At 35.5% G+C, this 12817-nt stretch overlaps 1 protein-coding gene across 1 annotated transcript in view; it reads right to left on the reverse strand.

Moving 5' to 3' along the window:
• LOC150109022 (ubiquitin carboxyl-terminal hydrolase 31-like) overlaps nucleotides 1–12628 on the reverse strand; it is a 240241-nt gene extending 227613 nt beyond the window's left edge. Inside the window, exon 1 of the mRNA XM_090401494.1 lies at nucleotides 11738–12628. Within this exon, the coding sequence (XP_090257620.1) occupies nucleotides 11738–12628 (891 nt within the window). The remainder of the gene's footprint in view (nucleotides 1–11737) is intronic.
• Nucleotides 12629–12817: the final 189 nt, after the last annotated feature.

A 12817-nucleotide genomic window follows, 5' to 3' on the forward strand; every position in this document is an offset into this window, starting at 1 on the left:
TTAAAAAGGCCACATTAATTCAATTCGGTAAGATAAACGAATACAGAAATGCTTCTAATGATCATACAAAATGTTAGCTAGAAATAATAAAGTTACGGAACACCTGTTTCCTCGAATCTCTATTTTTAAGAGAGCAAGTCTAGGCTATAATGCTGTCTCTTCATACCAGCGTGTAATGAAGCAGCTGACTAAATATTATATGATGATAATCATAAAAACGTCTGTTGTCATGAGAAGATGATATTTGTGTGAAAAGATTTTTTATGGCCTTAGCTGCTCATATGATTAATTAAAGTTGATTTTAATATAGTGACGAAATACATTCACTTATTAAAGATGCTTCAGCAACTGTTGTGTTTCTAATAAAAGTAGGCGTGATAGCATTCTCCGGAAAAATTATTGCGACTACGTTTCTCGGTCGTCAAAATAAGGCGTGACCATTTATCATCTCGAAAAGTTAATTACAGAGGGTGATGGGTTGATGGAGAGCGAAAACATTATTTTCATTACATTTTTATGGCAATGTAATAGCTGCTTTTAATGAAGACCTGTAATTAAGATATGGTTATGTTGATTTGTAGAAGTCACTTTCTTGTTATGTCTGGGGAATAAAATATTTAAGAATATTTCCCTCAGAAAGCAATTTCATTTACTTTGTTAAAAGTGCTAAAAATTGCAGTATATTTTAATGTGAATATAAGGAATTTCTTAACCTTATCTGTGCTTTATCTAGCGTGATAGGATAGAATATGGATGCAACTACAATTAGGTTAACAAAATATACTACCGTATCGTTGGACAAAGCGTTTCTGATTCTCAAAAAAAAAAAAAAAAAAAAAAAAAATCATAATATTCACTTTTTTTTCAATAGTTTATTAACTATTAGGAGTGGGATCCAAAATATTCACAAAATTACAGTCCGATAAATTTTATTGATAAGTGGTGGACCAAGAATTTACATCGATAGATTGCAACTATCGATGTAAGGAGTGGACTAACAAGGTTTATTGGATAATCGAATTGGAGTCGAGAAAGTAAAAGTGAGTGAGGAATGACTACCGTGCCTTTTTTTTTGTTTGTTTTTTTCCCTTGCAAAAAAAGGAGTCACAGCTCAACTTCAAAGAGGACAACTTGAAAACAGTCTCACACTGAGAGATCAGCTACAGTTGTTGTGGTTTGTTTTAGACAGACTGGGAACACTTCATAGAATGTTCTGAATAATGCCTCGGATTAAATGACAGCAATAATTTTCAGGTGGAACTCCTTATTTTACAGATAAACTATCGCAATTACGCTTGGAAATTATTTTAAAACAATTGTAGGTACACACACTAACTGGAATTAAAGCGAGAGAGATTTTTTTTTCTCAAATAAAATATTTTTATTCAATATTTAAGACCTTTGTCAATCAAGACCGAACCTAGAATGCATGTAAGTTTTTGTTGTCTAATGTTTAAGGCCTTTGTCAAGACCGAAACCAGATTGCACGTAAGTTTTTCTTACCCACAAGGAAAGACAACACCTATAATAGCAGAGTAATACTGTCAATGGTTTGGAGGAAGTGAGTCCAGGAAAAGGCAGGTGACAGCGGTGTACCTCAGGGCTGAGTGCTTGGTCTTGTATTATTTAATTTGTATATTAATGATATTGGAAATATCCATTTGTTTGCTGATGATGCAAAATTAAGAAGAGCGATAGTCAATTCAGATATTTTGCAGGATGACTTAAATAGGCTGACGGTATGGACTAAGGTAAATAGCCGTCAGTTTAACGTGGGTAAGTAAGGTGATGCACAGGAAGACGAGATCGCATGCTGTTTACTATATTAATGGAACTAAACCGCAAGAAGTTGACGAGGCAAGGGACTTGGGAATTATTGTGGACAGAAAACTTAAGTTTAAAGGGCACACTGCAAAGGTTGCCAAAATATCACATCAAATTATATGGTTGTTGAAGAGCACACTAACAAGCAAGGACAAGTGATGGTTCCACTTTATAAGGCATTAATAAGACGGCATTTGGATTACTGTGCACAGATATGGTCACCTGGATTTGTTGGTGATGAAGAAATGGTGGAAAGGATTCAGAGGCTAGTTACAAAGAATGTTGTAGGTCTGTGGGATGTTTCCTACGAGGATAGATTGAAGGTCTGTGGGCTCCAAAAACTAGCTGATAGGCGTAGGAGAGGAGATATGATAGAGGCATATAAATTATTAAAGGAGTTTTACAGGATTGATACCGATGACTTTATTAAGATCAGTGCAGGGAGGGGGGAGATCGAGGGACCACCCTGGAGATTGTATAAGAGTGTGGTTTAAAAGGGCGTTAGGACTAGATTTTTTGTTTGGAGGGTTGTGAATGGGTGGAATGCGTTGCAGAAGTGGTTGTGAATGCTTCGTCTGCGAATGAATTTAAAGATAAGTATGATAGGCAGTGGCGGATTAAGGATAGTTGGGGCCCCCCAAAAAATAATAATAATAAAAAAGAATAAAAAAAATAAAAGTTAGGTGGCAAAAAAATGAAATTTTGTACTTTTGAATTTTTTGAACTTCTGGATTTTTCTGCCCGTTAAAGGATGATAAATAATAAAAAAAATTTTTTAATTTTTTATCGTTTTTTTTACAATTTTACAAATTTTTTTTTTACTTGCACTACAGTCAAATAATGAAAACACGAAAAGTCACATTAAAAAGTTATTTTTGAAACAAACACCTCACTCTTACACGATTCAATAACAAATGAAGTTAAGGAGAAACCAGGCGACACTTCCTATCTCGGCAATGCAATCAGTTTTCGTGACCTCGAAGCTGTCAACAGCGCCGTGCGCCGACATTGGTAATGCGGTTTAATTTAAAGCGTAGATAGTGCGCACTGCTCAAAATACGTTCAAAAACCTATTAAAACGCAATAATTGTTTTGAAAAAATTTTCGCTTAAAATAATCAAGATTTTTATGATGTTTACTGAAAACATTAATCTATTTTAAAACACTATGGGAAAATGTCTTGGTTTGGGGGCTCCCAAAGCTTGAGGCACCACATTGCCTTAATGGGTAATCCGCCACTGATGATAGGTATTGTGTGAATAATGGTTAGTGTGTCAATGTAGGGTCTCCCACGATGAGTCTTTTGACCCCATGGAGACACCGTTATAATAATAATGACTAGAGAGTTAGGCATGGCACAATATGGTTCAGTTGTCCATTCGCCACTGAAATCAAACCAACCAATAAGACGGGAACAATGCTGATGACGTAATGAAAATCAAAAAACTGTGGTTTATGTGTTTAAAAAAAAATGTGATACCGTAAATAAATTTCATAAGTTGAAAAGATTCATACAAACATCCATATCACGATGTTTGTCAAACATTACGGGGAATGCTATCTCCTTCACCGACATCGGCTATTATTAGAACTTTTAAATGACATGAGAAATAACATCAGCTTGAGTTAAACGATTTTTACTAATATGATCGGTAAGCTTTCAATGTTAAAGATACTACAAGAGTTCTTCAAAAACAACTTTTTTTTAATTAATTAAAAAAGGATTGCTTCTTTTCTAAAATGATTTTTCTTTGCTGCTCGGATGAATTTTACATGCTATCGATCTTGAACGGTAGTAGAAAGCAACTTAATGTTTCGTAAATTGGCCATTCCTTAGTTAATCCGTTCAATGTCCTCTTCCCTTGCTTGTTATATTCATATTCAAACAGAAAAGAAATACCGAAGCATATCCTCCCAAAAAAAAAAAAAAAAAAAAAAAAATATATATATATATATATATGAAATAAAATAAATATGCAACATCAAATTAGAGGCTTACTTCTCTGGAGCAAAGGTAATGATCACGGCTACACGTGAACCTAGCCATTATCTGAAAAGTGATCGTGTTGGCAACTAAGCTACGCCTACGCAAATTTCTATAATGACTTTATCAAGGAAAATGTTTGGTGCGGCAATGGAATGATGATAAATGCCCGATATAAAGCGACTTGTTTCTAAAAGGTTATCAAACTTTCTGTCTGCACGCCACTAAAAATAATCTCGAAACGACAACATCACTAGAAGAATGCTTAACATTAAATTACAATCCGAAGCACTCACGAGAGAAAAATGGAGGAAAAGTTGTTTCTTAGAGAAGTATTTTCTCTCACCTACTATACCAAATGAAAAAGTAAGAACGATTTCATTCAGTTACTCAATGCATATAAAAACACCCATATCACGACAACGGAACAATTGCAAACTAGTCTTACGGGCGAATTCAATTCTATCTATGTAAATTTGCGCCTGTGTTGCTATAACGGCAGCGAAAATAAAAGCTACTAAAATCAATTACAAAAGACATGTTTTATTTGCAAGCGCATAAAGCTTTTTAATATATTCTTAAGCGTTCTTAATAACGAATGACTTCAGTACAATAACTATAATTAGGTTATTTTATTGAAAAATAAAATAAACTGAAGCTTTATCACTTTAAAAAAGGAATTTACTAAAATAAAGAGCCAAAAGGCAAAACCATATAAATCAAGTGGATATTAAATCCAGCATTATTTCAAAGCCGAATAAGAACGAAAGTTTTTGCTCACTTGGGGTTACTGCCTGATCTCTGATGAGAGCCAACAAGTTCGAAACAGCTGTCAGGCCAGTGAGGCCTTATCAAAATGGACCAATAGAATGCGGATATATGGACGCTTGGGCAAGCGATCATGTCTTCTATGGGGGTTCGCGCTATGGCAACTTGTAAGTGCCGACGAGTGTGTTCACGTGGGTTCCCTGGTCAAACTTCGTAACGAAACTTTCATAGTTTCTACAAAAAAAAAAAAAAGGAATATGATAACATTTCTAAAAATACTCAATTCAGTGTAGGTATGGGAATTCGTTGTTTAGGCAGTAAAATACAGCCTATTTTATTCTCCTTCTGTCTCTCTCTACGTAATGTGTGTATGAGTGATGGGGGAGGGTGACTGTTTCGTAGTACAAATATGCCAGCTAGTGAATGACATTAACCTACATATCATCAGTTTGTAGCTGCTGCACGAGGTAAATTTTATTACAAATAGCATGCTTCTAGTAATGAGTGCCATTACTATAATAAGTAGGGTACTGATTAGAATTACGCCAAATTAACTATGGCTGCGAGTTGCGTATACATACAGGGTGTTCGGGATAAATTTGACAGTTTCGTAAGGAAAAAGAAAATCTTCTTTGTATCTATTAAATTTAATGAATTGACAAAAAAACATTACAGGCAGAGTTAATTACAATACTATCAACAAGATTTACTCAAAATAACCACCATTAGCATCGATCACAGCTTCAATTCTGCTTCGGAACCTCGAACAAGCTGATGCTACAGTCTCCCTGGGAAGGGCCGCAAAAACTGTTTTAATTTTATCCATTAACTGGGCTTTTGTATTACTGGAAGTGCGATTGGTGTCTTTTTCAACTGCGCCCCATACAAAATAATCCATGGGGTTAAGGTCTGGGGAGTTTGGAGGCCAAACATTTGGACTGGTGAAGTCGTAGAAATTTTCAGACAACCATTTTTGACTTGTCCCAGAGGTGTGGCAAGGGGCCGAATCCTGCTGCCATACATACGGCCTACCATTGGCTACCCTTGTTATCCAGGGCTTGACTACAGTTAGCAACTCCACGAACAAAGCCCGAATTCCAATGCCAGGGTTCTTCAACACCTGTTCCTGCAGATTTGCGAGGAATTCTGCTGTACGAACGCAATCAGATCGTCTGCTAGGGATCTTTCTTCTTGCTACATCCTCGTAGTCACCATTGCAAGTCTCTAGTTCATGCCTGATTGTTTTTACTGTATTCAGGGAGCATTGGGCAGCAGTCGTAATATCCTTATTTTGATGGCGGGCACGAATCATCATGATACAAGTTATTCTCTTCCATGATTCAGGTGGGTTCCAGCTATCCATCCTTTCTGACATCTTGTATATGAATGAAGAAGGGTCCAAACTTTTAAATGAAGAGAAGTGTGTGTTAATACATGTAACTTACGGAAAAATATAATTAATTATAAATATGTCAAATTTATCCCGAACACCCTGTATATGTTAACTGCACGTTCTCCGGCTGGTTTAGCTACTTTGCGGGAATAAAGACCACAACTGAGGAAAGGTAAAAAAAAAGTATGTGGATATCTTGAAGTGTGGAAAAAGTGGAAATCTTACTACTTCCATATATATGAGCTAAACTCACTTTCAGTTGGAAATCCTACAGTTTCGTGATTAACGAATGTTCTTATAAGATGAGAGATTTTTTACGGTCAGGGTAACTGCATCGGACCAATACGCACCAATAAGGGTTATATTAATTTGCTTGTATTTCTAGTGTTTAATTTAAATAATCATGTATTGCATTTCATAATGAATATGTATATGTGAAATTTTAAACCAAGTATCAATCTCTGTTCTTGAAACTTTATGAAGTGGGGAGGGGAAATGCTGATCTCCATGACATTTTGCAATGAGTTGTGATGCAATAACATCCTCACATTTACCGAACTGCTATTATTTTGATTTGGCATAATAATCCTTGTTACGGTCTTGCTATCTGATAGTCGAGGGTACTGTATATTTTACTAGAGAGAAACCCTGTACATAGATGCATATGCTTATCAGTAAACATATGCATCTATTTGTTACCTGTTTTACTGGAGGATAAACCTTGCGATGCCAGTATAAGATTAGCTCATCTTCGGTTGAAAAATGTTCTTATAAAGAATCCTGAAGTCACTAAGATTTCAATCTATCTTTTCAATTAAAAGATACATGATGCGTCGTTCTTTAGATAGTGCTAAAGAGAAGCACAACTTTGTTTACTTCAGTGCTTATAAAACTCAGTTTGTCTTACAATTAACATAATTATTTTCATAATATACACTTTCTAAGCAAAAGAAGATCTCTTTTCTGGGTATAACATGAACTACGCAACTGTACTGTGGACGCAAGTACCTCCACAGTAAAATTTATGGGAAGTCGCGCTAATTTCGGTTCAAAACACAAGAATTCGAATTCCATCTAGAATGTGAGGAACTTTTCGTCTGAAAGTGAATTAGTCTCATACGGGAATTTGCATAACAAATATATTTACTGATGTTGGAGAGAAACGATAACTATTTTCTCACCAGGATATAGTTAGCAAAGATACCTGATCAGTTAGCTATGCATATCTTAGTTGAGACTTGAACTAACATTATAGCAAATCAGAACGATTATCCCAGGCCATATACTTACGGTGTATGGAAGAGGTAAGCTATAGCGGGTGGGTGTACAGGACTGACGCACCAACTCTTTAGTAGCAGGATATACCATGAAATGGACTCCTGCGACCACCAACACTCAAAGAATAAGACAATTGCTTTATTCATTAGAATTCAAGAGTATAAGTGTTATGATTGTTTCTCCATAATGGAGAAACCAACAGCAGAATAAAACAACTTTGTACTGCCTTTAATTAGGATCCCCAGTAAGTGTACGAGTCATTTCAGTATTGCACACTGTACTCCTGCTGTTAAACCAAAGACATTTCATCGATATAATCTCCATTATGCCTTATAATTGTTGTCCAATGTCTAAATAAGTCTTGTATTCACGTCAGTAAACCTTTTTGTTGATGTATTTAATAAGTCAGGTCACTTCAGTAGAGACGATCGTCAATGGTATAGAAGCATTTTCCACTGAGTGATTCTTACAACTTTATTCGTGGTCAACAAAACATACTCAATTTTCTTTGACTGTAATTCCAACTATAGTGGTGAAGGAGAAAAAGTCGCATATCAAACAACAAGGGGTAAGCTATAGCGGGGTAATAACAATCGTGTAATTGCAGCACATATGTATATCAATTTTTTTTTATTGGGAAACAAACTTAGGTGTATATTCAGCAATAGAGCATGCCAGATCAGATTACAAACGATTATTAATTTTTCCTTACATCCATATTTTTCATTACAATAACTTTAACGTAAACCCACAAACATCCTAGAATTACTCTGGATTCTGAAAAGGAATTCAATTTCATTAACTACATGACCTATGCTCAGGAAACAATATATTTTTTTTAATATTTGGGGCCACGTTAATCTAATAATGAACATAGCATGGCGGATTTCTAGTGCTGTTTTCTCAAAGACCCTCCCAGTTGCTTTCACTAAAGCTATATTATGTACGGCATGCTTCGTGAAGGCATACCTCGAATGATTCATAGTCAGCGAAAAGTTCAGGATAACTATGGTATTCCATCTAGAGCCGTTGATAAATATTGGGATTATATTAAATCTAATGAAGTTAACATTACGTGTGATATAGGTATTTTTAAGTTTCGTAAAATCTGGAACTGTCTATTAAAAATATGTTTCTTATATGCCTAGATACGTTTATTCATTAATATGTAATATTAATGGAAAAGCAAATAGCTTCACCAGAGAACCCTTCATCATCTCAGCAAACACCCATTAATTGGGACCTATTCTACCGGAGTAGACCCACTAAACTTTGTGTTGACATAAAATGAAGAATGTGGCACAAACTACATTTTTTTTAAAAAATTTAATACATAAATTTAATCTGGATTTACTAGAAAATTCTCTCTTCGGTGACCAAACGGGAACAATCCGGCATGTCTACTCGGAGCACCCGGTTAGTTCAACTGACCCCTTCCATCGGAAACTGAAGCAATTTGCATTCTGAAGAAGAATACCTCAACCCTGTACACAGACAAGAAACCATTCAATCTGTAACTATCTCTTCATCAGTGTGAAAGCATACACAACTCTCATCTTCAACACACACACAAGAATGGATAACACATCCGTTAAGAGAGGCAGCTGGCCACCTGCTTATAGAATTCAAACAAAATAAAAATCTAAAAAGTTAAAATTTAAAACCGAAAATACTACACACACACATATATCGAAAACCGGTCTTTTGCAATCACATCGATGCCATTTTAAATTTAACCATTTATTCAAACGGGAGCGCTATTACATTGTCCTAACCTGAGCCGAAATGACTGTTTCCTTCCCAAAAATTTGGGAAGTCCGATTTCTATTAATTGGAAACTTTTTTCCCTATGTATTTTTATCAACTTTATATATACTATACTACACTCTAGCAGCAGCTTGTATCATTTTTGAAATCCATCGTTATTTTATTATTATTTCTGATATCTCCAAGGAGTCCGAAGACTCATTGGAGGTCTACAACTGTCTCAACCACTACACCGAACCTGTACTACGAATCATCTCCATCAACGGTATCTACCGCCCACCTCCACCACCACCACAACTAGTATTTTTTGTCTGTGAATTGCGTGTGTTCTGAAGGGCCGATTTGTCTGTATGCGGGATAAAAAACCCGAGTTTCCTGGAGAAAAAAACCCTGCATTTAAAATTTGTTCATCAAAGATAACATGTAAATTTTTCAGATCTAATAGGGGACAGTAGAAATGAAGTGAGTTGGAAAGCAAAGTACTGTATAGGTATTTAAATTTCTAGTGGGGATTTGGATGCCTAGCACAGCTGAGAAGTTCGAAAAGGCTTTAGTGTCTGCTAATTTCACTTGATACTGCGATTTTGCTTTCAAGTTTTTGTTTGCAGATGTTCGAGGGGTTTTTCGCATTAAATCACTAGTTAGATTTCCAATGGTTCTGATTCCTGCCCGGTTCCGTATAGAGAAGAGCAAATGATTTACGGCTACGGAGTGAAAAGACTAGGTGAGTGCCCTTCTGCGATTAGTTCTTGGATAATGTGCAGGTGTCATGTAATAATAATAATATATTGAATGATTTAGTCATGCAATATATGAGTGGATCTTGAACAGAGGTGTATGGATAATCAATTTTTAGGGGAAAATGTTCTTACCCACCATCCAAGACTAGTTAACTCGTAGAAACGTACTAAGACAACTTCATCATATAAAGATTACTAGAGTCTTTCTCACGTCCTAGAAGGGACTCGAAATCCAGGAGTATGTTTCATAATTTTAACACATCATCAGTGACTGTATTTTTAAAGTGGAGACAATGGTAAATAATACAGCTTGGAAAATATTTGTGATAATAGGAGGGGGGAAGGAAGCCACAGTAGAGTTTCCATGCCAGTTGGAAGAAAGAGGAGCTATCCGCCCTTCGATTAGAAAAGACGTGGGTGATTCTCGTCATGACAAGAAGAATTTTTATGTGCTTTTTCGACGGAAAGTGAGTTGGCCATTCTGATATAGCGGTAACATTTATTTTTTCAGTTCCGAAACTGTGATTATTCCTTCCGCAAAACGGGCTAGAGAATACACCGAATTATCACATAGAATTATACAGAATCGTTGTTAAGGCATATGCTGCCTCTAGGCAAGCACTATGTTGATTCGTCTAAATTCAACAAATATACAGTATGTACATTTTTTTTTTTAATGTGATTTTGTGGTTGGGATACAATTTTGCCCCGTTCTTCCCTCTCTCTATACCTAAATGCTTAGTGGGTTATGACAGCCCCGGGATTACAATACAAAGTATTGGCAAAGAGAAAGCGTACAGTGATGTGTAGAATAGAGTGTATCTCCCATGAGTACTGGGACGTATTTGCCGTGGGCTCTTCGGATTTTCCAGTAGTACGCTATGATTCTACTCACCCAAGAGGGTTACTTTTAAAGCAACTTGGAGCAGCATTTTCCACACCATTACGTAATGGGAACTTTTTTTTTTCTCAAGATAATAATTTTTGCGGCCTATTACATATACTATATTATTATTATACAAACACCTGGAGTCGAGACTAATTAAGGGAGACAATATTAAGATACAATCTAACGGAGATGTATCTATTAAACTCATCTTAAATTAATTCAATGTTTGCGCACTATATATATATATATATATATATATATATATATATATATATATATATATATATATATATATATATATATATATATATCAATTAGGAAAGGCCTGGGCTAAGTATATACATTTTTTTATTTTATGTATGGGTGTATGCCTTCATTTTCGCTCTCAACTAAATTTGAATTTTTATATTTTCTATAGACCAGCATTTTTATTTATTTTATTTTATGGAAATCGCTACCCTAGAAAAACAGAAAACACGTTACCGCATTGCATCCTGGTATCCTAATAGTAAAATCGTGGGCAATCAGTTGATGTTTAACATTTTAATTTGATTCTGTTTTTTTTGCAGTTGCAAAAATAGTGGTTTACTTATATTCCAGATAAAGTATCCTTACTTTCCAATTCCAAGTGATCTTAGCAACTGAATTGTCTTAGTATCAATAAGTGCGTAATCTCTCCACGAATATTTACTAAATAATTAGTAAATATTCGGAATCAGTTAAAAGCATTCGTGTTTACTTTTCTTCCTCTTTTTACTGATATAAATATATATATATATCACGTAGTTATTCATCTTCGAATTATTTTTCATTGGTAAATATTTCAAATTCATGCCAGAAAGAATTGTGTTGTAAAAGAAATGGTTTTAGTGATCCAGCTATAATACTACGGGGAAGAAAGAAAAAAAAAATCATCACACTGAATACGCACTTCAACGAAATAACTAACGTTTAAGTACTATAAGACACGGGAAGAAATAATAAAAGAAAATCTTACGTGAATAATCCCTGCAGAAGAGCTTGGTGTTTTCGCCATTTTTTTTAATAAAAATTAATATAATTTTATAAGCAGCGCAAAATGTTTCAGAACTTACTTTTGGTTTTTTGTACTTCTGCTTGGGCGCTGTGTTCAGATCTTCGTGCACTTTGTCCAATAACCACAATAAAAATTCTTGGGCATCGTGCTGGTTACTTCCTTCATATTGTGAACCGTATTTAGCTACTAAAGTCTTAAATTTATTGGAAACTTCTGCTGAATATTGACATGACCATATCGATTTCAACAGAGCTGACAACTGTTCTGTTACTTCACCCCTAGTACCATATTTCCTTGCATGAATTTTATTTCGACGATGAAAATCAACTTTGTACTGGTCCATAACAAAATATTCTGCAAAGAAATCAGTGTTACTTAAACATTGAATCACAGCATTCATAAAACAAGTGTTTCCATGATTTCTAATACCACAAACGGCGGGCGTTTTGTCTTTGAAATATTCCTGACTTTCTGATATATTAACAGTGTGCGATCTTATATCCGTGTTAGATGCCGAGAGCAGGCGAGTCTTCGGCTTGCTATTAGAGGTAGCACCGGGTACAGAATATACCTTAACTGTGGAACTAGAATACTGGGAAGAAAGCGAAAAGGCTCTCAAAAGTTTATTTATAAATCCCCCAGACTTTTTTCCATCCTTTACTTTCTTTTTCAACGTTGTTTGCTTTCCATCTCGAATTTCAGGTTCAGTTTTATCAAGCTGAGTAGATACGGGTAAATCCACTTTGATCTCACGTGATTTTCTCTTGAGTTTCCAACGTTTACTCGTAAACGCACGAGGTAACGTTGAACTGATGAACTGGGGCTTACTTACCTCCACCGGCAGGAGGTGATCATTGGGAAGCAATTCAGCTTCAGCTTCATCCTCAACGTCGGCAAGATTGCCTTCCGAAGCTGATCGCGAATATTTTTGACACTTTTCCTCCGTCATTTTACATACCTAATCACCGGCTTCTGCCATGTTTATTGTGAGAGTGCTAAGACACCACAGGTGAATAATAACAATTAAAAAAAAAAAACTACCGGTGCACACTATACTAATACACACACACACACACTGACACGACGTACAATTAAGCCACCACTATCGGCTACCCTTTAACACGACATAATCCTGGGT

Source organism: Typopeltis vanoorti, chromosome 2 (genome assembly GCF_054136105.1).
Source record: "Typopeltis vanoorti isolate ZY-2024b chromosome 2, IOZ_Tvanoo_1.0, whole genome shotgun sequence".
Classification (NCBI taxonomy): domain Eukaryota; kingdom Metazoa; phylum Arthropoda; class Arachnida; order Uropygi; family Thelyphonidae; genus Typopeltis; species Typopeltis vanoorti.